At 41.9% G+C, this 7,852-nt stretch overlaps 1 protein-coding gene across 1 annotated transcript in view; it reads left to right on the top strand.

Moving 5' to 3' along the window:
- Nucleotides 1–6,043, top strand: part of LOC138584214 (B-cell receptor CD22-like) — a 17,758-nt gene extending 11,715 nt beyond the window's left edge. The window contains exons 9-13 of the mRNA XM_069656389.1: nucleotides 2,588–2,761; nucleotides 3,035–3,298; nucleotides 4,633–4,896; nucleotides 5,724–5,829; nucleotides 5,932–6,043. Of these exons, the coding sequence (XP_069512490.1) occupies nucleotides 2,588–2,761; nucleotides 3,035–3,298; nucleotides 4,633–4,896; nucleotides 5,724–5,829; nucleotides 5,932–6,043 (920 nt within the window). The remainder of the gene's footprint in view (nucleotides 1–2,587; nucleotides 2,762–3,034; nucleotides 3,299–4,632; nucleotides 4,897–5,723; nucleotides 5,830–5,931) is intronic.
- The last annotated feature ends 1,809 nt before the right edge of the window (nucleotides 6,044–7,852 follow it).

Genomic DNA, 7,852 nt, shown 5'->3' with positions numbered 1-7,852 from the left:
TACTAGACGTTGTTTAGGACCTCGTCAGTACAGGAACTTTCGGCCCACCAGCAGTCAGCGAGACCGACCCCTTCATAATGAAAGGCAAAATAACGTCATCAGGTTTCCCCGGAAGAGACCGCTCAGAAGGGGAACTGAAACCGCTGTGAGACTGACCCAGTGAGCGTTCAGTTTTTAACAAATTAACAGCTTTAGGAGACCTGTTTCTATTGTTCAAGGCAAAACAATAATCAACAGTGTGACCGCGTTTCTTACAAAAAAAAAAAAACCCTGTCACTCTCCTTAGCCCCCACACTCTCTCGTCCCCCTGACTTCACGCCCCCATCCCCACTCGGCTGCTGAGGCACAGGGGGCCTGGGTGCAGAGAAACTGCGCCCCAGGGATGACTGTGGTCTATCATAGCTGTCCCTATGCGTCAAAACGTACTCATCCGCAAACACTGCAGCTTCAGAAACTCTCCGTAACTTACGGTCATTGATGTGTGTCACCATCCGTTCAGGCAGGCAATTTTTAAAGTCTTCCACGAGCACCAAATCACGTAAGTTATCAAAATCAGAAATCTGCAGAGAACGACACCAGCGATCAAACAACACTTCTTTCTCATGGCCAAATTCCACATATGTCTGGTCATCTACCTTCTTAAGACGTCGGAACTTCTGGCGATATGCCTCGGGCACCAACTCATACGCCCTCAGCACAGCCGCTTTAACGTGCTCATAATCCAGGCTCAGATCAGATGGCAAAGACGCATAGGCATCCTGAGCTTTACCTGTGAACACACACTGCAAAAGTAAAGGCCACACCTGCTTGGGCCACTGCAAGGTATTAGCGACACGTTCAAACAAGGTGAAATATTTATCAACATCTCTTTCATTAAAAGACGGAACAAAACGGATACATTTATTGATGTCAAAACCACTAGAGGAGGAGGAAGACGAAGATGGAGAGGACTGCCGCAGCTCCAGCTCTTTCAGACGAACCTGCCTCTTCGTTTCCTCCTCCATCTTCCGTACCTCTATATCATTACTCAACTCCTTCTCTTTCAAATCTAGACGGCGCATCTCAATCTCTAACTCCTTGAGACGGACCGCTTCACCCACATCTGAACATGCACCTGCACCCTTCACAGTCGCTTCACTCAGCAGAAGACCCTTCTCAGATAACACAGGCCAGAGTTCAGCTTTAATAGATTGCTTCTTCATCTGCCTAGACACAGGGATCTCAAGGAAACTGGCCAGAGAAATTAAATGCTCCTTAGTGCATGAATGAAACTCCTCTAGTGTCGGATGAGCGACAAATTCCGCAGCACTAAACTCCATGACGCGGAGAAAAAAAAAAAAAACACCGGCTAGACAAAAAGGAAAAAAACAACAGCACCAAAAAAAAACACGGTGCACGAGTGCGCTGTTTAACAAAACACCAAAACCCAGGTTGTAAACACACAGCAAACCAAAGTACCATGAACAACAATGCCGACACACACGTCACAACGACACAGCTTGCACAATAATCACAACAAACAAGCCAAACACATGTCAGTGACAACAAAGGCACACCACAAAGTCACCCCGGTACGGCTTGTACAACCTGTAAAACAAACGGCACTCACGGTTGGAGTCTGCAAAAGAGAAGACCCAACATGAAACAGACGAGCCCCCAAATATGTTACGGCCCTAACGTAAACAAAAGCAAAGACTCGAACACAACAAGGCCAGTAACATATTAAAGGACGCCGACTCAGCACAGTCAATAACAAAGGAGTATTTATTTGATGCAAACAAAACGAACGAAGCCAAACACAACCAAACCCCGATAATTAAGCAACCCAGAACAAAACAAAAGAGGCACGAGTTCCTGGCCAAAATGAACAAAAGGAGAGAAGAGACCCCAGACCAGCCTGCCACGACCGTCGCATCCGGGGTTCCTCCCGACTAAACTACCTAACCCAAAACTAATCTATAAAGAGAAAACAATAAGGACACGAAAACAGGACTACCAGGAACTCAAACCCAAATGAAAATAACAAAGCCCGGACGCTCTAACAGGCCGGGGAACTGACTTCAAATGCAAATCAGGGAAAAACCACAAAAGACTTCGCGGCCAGCGCCACCTCCCCCCTCCGGCACCACACCTGCAAATGACAGAGAGAGAGAGAGAGCCGCCCCACTGCTGTCTCCTTTTAACCTGCTCAGGTGATTGCCAGCACCTGAGCTCAGGCAGAGCAGGGCGGAGACACACACACACACACCCACACACAGGGTACTGCTATTTGGCCACACGTAACAAGAACCTTGAGCATTACATTCACAGGTAAGTTTCAGAGTCCTTAATTTACATTTCAGTTATTCACTTTCCATGTACTAGTTTGTTTATAACATTGTTTTGCATCAATTGCTTCCTGCAAAAACACCCCTTAAATAATGAAAAAGTTTGTTTACCTTCACACCAGATAATCCACCCAGACCGACTCTGAATCCTTCCACACTGAAGGTGAAGGAGGGAACCTCAGTGACTCTGACGTGCTCGGCTCGAGCTCCCTGTCTGTCCCTTTCTCCAACTCTGACATGGACCCCCGGCCTGGGTGAAGGTCAGGAGGCACTGCGAGAGAATCAGGACAAAACCAAAATCAAGACCTCTGTGGTGAAATTCACTGCATCACACCTCCATCACAAACAGGAAATCTCCTGTACTGCTGTCTATAAAAAACAAGATGGCAGCACTGAGTCATCTGTAAAGACCAGTATCACAGCTGATATTTCATGTAAGTTCATTTTATAATTCATCTCTCGACTTGCTTTGAATGAGGGATAAAACAATTGGTCCTTTGATGCAACAGAAACATATTTGTCAACCATTTTGATACGTTCAAATATGCCTCAGAAACAAAACTAGATAGTAAAGAATTGTACCCTCCAGACTGTTACATTTCTGATGCCTTGATGCCCAGATAAAAACATGGTTAATGTCATTTCATTCCACGTGTCTGATTACTTTTTACTTTTAAATAATACAAGGAATCATTTGTAATTTTCAGTTTCACCCAAAGGAACCACAGTTTCAGTCCGTCCCTCTGGTCCCGTACAAGAAGACCAAAATGTGACTCTGACATGCAGCAGCAGTGCCAACCCAGCTGTAAAGAACTACACCTGGTACGGAGCTGACGGAGGCCGGGAGACGTTTGTTGGGACTGGACGTGATTTCAAAATTAAAGCTTCTCAAGTCAGCGGTGCTTTTTTCTGCAAGGCTGAAAATGATCTTGGAGCTAGACGATCGAACAACACACAAATAGACGTTCAGTGTATGTATCATTTCAAGCAGTTTCATGTTCCTTTCACTAACAGTCTTACCCAGACATTTCTGTGCAACATCTGTTAAAATAAATCCATCTCAATATGAGTTGCCCCCTCAACTTTAAATATTCTAGATTAATACTGGACATTTAGAAAAGCCGTTTTTTCAGATGCACTGCAAAAAAGGTTGTCAGTAAACTTAATCTGTCTTACCAATGTAGATATAATCACTTACAACAGACACTGTAACTACGGCTGTGACGGTAACCGCAGACCAGATCCCGTGTGTACAGTTTTGCTCTACGTCATTTTACTTTCGATAGTACAGAAAGGTACTGAAGCTTTAAAAAAACACATCTACAGTCAGATTTTCAACCTAAAGCTGCCGGGAGCAAAAGAGGGAGAGCAGCTGTGGTAGAGCGACATAGACAGGAAGATAAGAGAGCAAGCATCGTTAATGTAAATAAAGCAGCGAAACAGAAATATTAGAGAAATATTGTGAAGTCCCTTTCACGTCTCATAAAGATGTAGAAGTTACCATAGTGTCTGTTGCAGACAGACAGAGAGCAGAGCAGAGAGACAGCCGTGTCACCTTGGCGCCACGTTTTCATTTAGTCTCGACCTACGGACTGTTGGCTGAGCTCCAGACCACTGCCCTGCGATTGACGTCCAGAAATGTCCCAAAAACAGAGCAATGATAACAACAATAGAAATATAGACGGCCGCAGTTAACCACCGAACCACACAGGGGCGTTAGTGTTTCACCTCAGAGAAATTCAGGACCGTCACAGCCCTCATTGTAACAAGTGCCATTTATTAGGATTGGGGGAAAAAATGGATTCACTTCATTTTTTCACTCAATATTATTTTGCATGTGTTGTAAAATCATCTCACATGTTGCTACTCAGGCCATCACATCTGTGCATTCTGATTTTTGACTCAGACTGGGTGTGATATGTAAATACTGGACTCCCTTAAACACAGTATTTCACACAGGGGTCTTTGCGAGTAACAGTTTGGTTAAATTAAGGCACCAAAACTACTTGGTCAGTTTAAGGAGAAGATCATCGTTTGGGGTAAAATAATACATCAACAATGTATTTTGGTTTCACAGTGGACGCAGCGTCCCTGGGTAAAAGAGAAAATGCTTCCCTGTGATGGTCAGGGCGCTCACCAAAGTGTGCATTGCTCTGCCCTGCTGAAACACACCTATACATACACAGGGCAGAGAACAAACACATTGAATCATCAACCAAGTATTGGATAGTATCAAACTGGTAGATAAGCATATCGTCTGCGACGCCCTACGATTCATATTCATGTTGTATAACTCATTTTTCAGATTCACCCAAAGGGACCACAGTTTCAGTCCGTCCCTCTGGTCCCGTACAAGAAGGCAGCATTGTGACTCTGACATGCAGCAGCAGTGCCAACCCAGCTGTAAAGAACTACACCTGGTACAGAGCTGACGGAGGCCGGGAGACGTTTGTTGGGACTGGACGTGTTTTTCAGATGAAAGCTTCTCAAGTCAGCGGCCCTTTTTTCTGCAAGGCTGAAAATGATCTTGGAGCTGGACGATCGAACAACACACAAATAGACGTTCAGTGTATGTATGAAATGCACGACGCTAAGTTGTATAAAACCTGATAGGTCTTTAGATTTATTCAGTGCACTGATTAACAAAGTAAGAGACTTTTTCACTAACTGCTTTATTCAGAAGTTTGAAGCCACTATGTTTGGGAATTCAAGATTTCTGTGGTGCACCCTGAGCTATCATCATGAGACACTTTTCAACCTACTAGTTAACCCTTTCCAACCTACAATATGCAACACGTCAAAACAGGAAACAAATCGGAATATAAAGTTTTCTGATTCAAAGTTGTTTAAGCCTCTTCTCTTCTTTCAGTTTCTAGATTGCTCCACCTCAGCAAGTTTTGTTAATAAGTGTGAAATCTTCTGGATTTCTGGAAACATTTATTAACTTATTTAATAAGTAATGGCAAATGTGATATTTTCTTTTGTTTAAAATCCTGAAAAAGAAAAGGCCTGGAAATTATTTCTACTGCCACACTCATAATTGTAAACACCTATCATAAGCAGCGTCAGTGTAATCAGTCCCCAAAGATGGAGGTTCTTTTTTTATAATAAAATTAATTCAACCTCATTCTAAAAATAAAAGTCATCCATTTGAATTATTAATTTTCCACAATGCTATAGTGTACTTGTTAATGAAAAAGTGAATGGCTTCAGTAAGGACTTAAGGGGTTGGAATTTAACACAAGATTAAAACGTTGTTTTATTTGTCCGGACTGAATTATTTACAACTTGTGGCAAAATGGGCATTTGCTGCTAATTTGTAGCGGAGTCAATGTTGCATTAGTATAACACTAGAACAGGGATATGATAAGAATATTATTGTATTTGTTATGACAGATCCTGAGCAACTTTGTGGCCCCTACGGTGGAGTTCTGGTCCTGGCTGTAACTGGGGTGTCTCTCACGGTGAACATCATCTTAACATTCTGCATGGTGTACCTCTGGTATGTTATTACACTGGGTTGCTTTTTGTATGAAGTCTGCGCTGATCAAGATATTTGGTGTAAATATAAGTATCTTTTTTTATTTATTTTTTTTCTCTAAAGGAAACAAAGAAAGAATGTGAAGCCACAGGAGCAGGGCGATGGAACCTACATGTCGATGGATCACAGAGACAGATCTCCAGAGTATGACGTCATTGGCCAACGTCAAAAATGATCATTCAAACAAAAGTTCATTGCTCTCTCACTCTGCTCTTTCTGCATTAGCTTAAATAATCACTTTGTGATGTGAGTGTGTTCAACATAAAACATGGATAACTACATATCGATTGTAAGTAAGTACTTTCCCAATGAAGCCTCTGATGCTCAAGTCTGGTTTAAACTTCATCAGAGACAAACTATTGATGCTAAATAAACCTTTTTTAGGTGGTGTCTGTGTCACGTTTGTAGGTATTAAAGCTCGACCGGTCAAGATGTGCGTGTTTTATTTAGAACATAAAGCAGATTTTCAATGAGGATATAAACATGTCTTTGTCATGAAGCCTTTCAAAGAGAACAAGATTAACATGGCACTGCACCAAAGAGGACAGTCCAATGACTGAATATATAGATGGACGACCCTAGCCACTTCCGCTAACCAAAACACAAACATAACTTACCGAGAAAACAGCAAGGATCCCGCATGTTGACATATTTAACAACAGAACAGCTTCTTTGTGTTGGTCTGAAGCAGACGTTCGCAGATATGGAAACTTCAATGACTGTAGTGATTGTTTTAGTTACGTCTCCTCTCGCCGTTCCTCCTCTACTCTGCTAATTCAGAACAGATGGGCTGCAGGAGCCGGATTTGTCAACAGAGCTGTCAATCATCCTTTTTACAGCATCAAATAACTGATTAAAAATAAACTTATCAGAAAAATGAACCCTTTGACACCAATCAGCAACTAACTATAATGACAGAAACCATGTTTGAGAAAATTGTATTTGACGTGTATTTTGATTTTACAGTTTGACCCATGTCCCATCTGTTAACATGGAGGAGGCGGGCTTTATGACCTATACTGCAGCCAGTCAGCAGGGGGAGATAGAGAGGGTTTGGCTTCACTTTTAGGGAGCTGTCATGTCGTCCATCTTTTTATATAGTCTATGGGACAGTCTCAAGAGTACAGTTTAAAGACAAAAAAAACTGTGTCAACTAGTGCTCAACCCACATATTACATATAAATCCGTATCTGTGTGTATCTTATCTCGACATACACCAATATAATGACTTTTTCTGTACAGAGCACATATTGCAAACAATGCTTTGTCATCACATAGTTTGTGCAGCAGATAGTGCCCCAACTCCAGTTTACAAACTCTCTACCGTCTGCAGCACATGTAGAAGAGCATCACAGACTGTGGTGCGCCCTACAACTGGTTGACAGTAAATAATAATGTTCATAAATACTCTTATTTGTTAAAGAAAGCAGCACTCTGAAGACCTTTTCATCATACTGCATAATAGAGGCATGATCTGAAGAGGAAAGGTCCATTGTTAGACGTGCTCAAAAATGCACTATTTTGGCCCCCATATCGGTTTTCAGTCAATTTCCCCATTTAAAATGAGTATTGGCACCCGTCTCCCATATCTGTGTGGCTCTAAGGTCAAGATCAACTCAGTGCCTTGATGATTATCTGCCAAGTTACCAGAGATGTTTCCCGGTAGTCGTTGTCGTCTGGTTCTTCAAATGCTTTGTTGTTTGTCACTTTAATTGTTTCTGTAATTAACTCGATATCATTGTGAATGAGGGTTTCCCCTCAATGATCTCTCCAGTATGAATAAAGGTTCATTGATTCCTGTGAAATTGATGGTTTTTATTGTCATAGTAAATCATTATGTTCATGTATTCATATTAAACAGTGTAAATTCCTTTGACAATAAAGGTGCATCATAGATGTTTAAGTTATAATCATTTGAAGACATTTCTATTACCAAGTTGATATTACAAATATTATAATTAATTTAAGGTCCAAAGATGAGGAA

This window comes from Semicossyphus pulcher, unplaced genomic scaffold, assembly GCF_022749685.1.
Source record: "Semicossyphus pulcher isolate SPU_LCO1_2020_fin unplaced genomic scaffold, fSemPul1.0.p SCAF_9, whole genome shotgun sequence".
Taxonomy (NCBI): domain Eukaryota; kingdom Metazoa; phylum Chordata; class Actinopteri; order Labriformes; family Labridae; genus Semicossyphus; species Semicossyphus pulcher.
The sequence above is the reverse complement of the archived record's forward strand: the minus strand, read 5'-3'. Positions and strand labels throughout refer to the sequence as shown.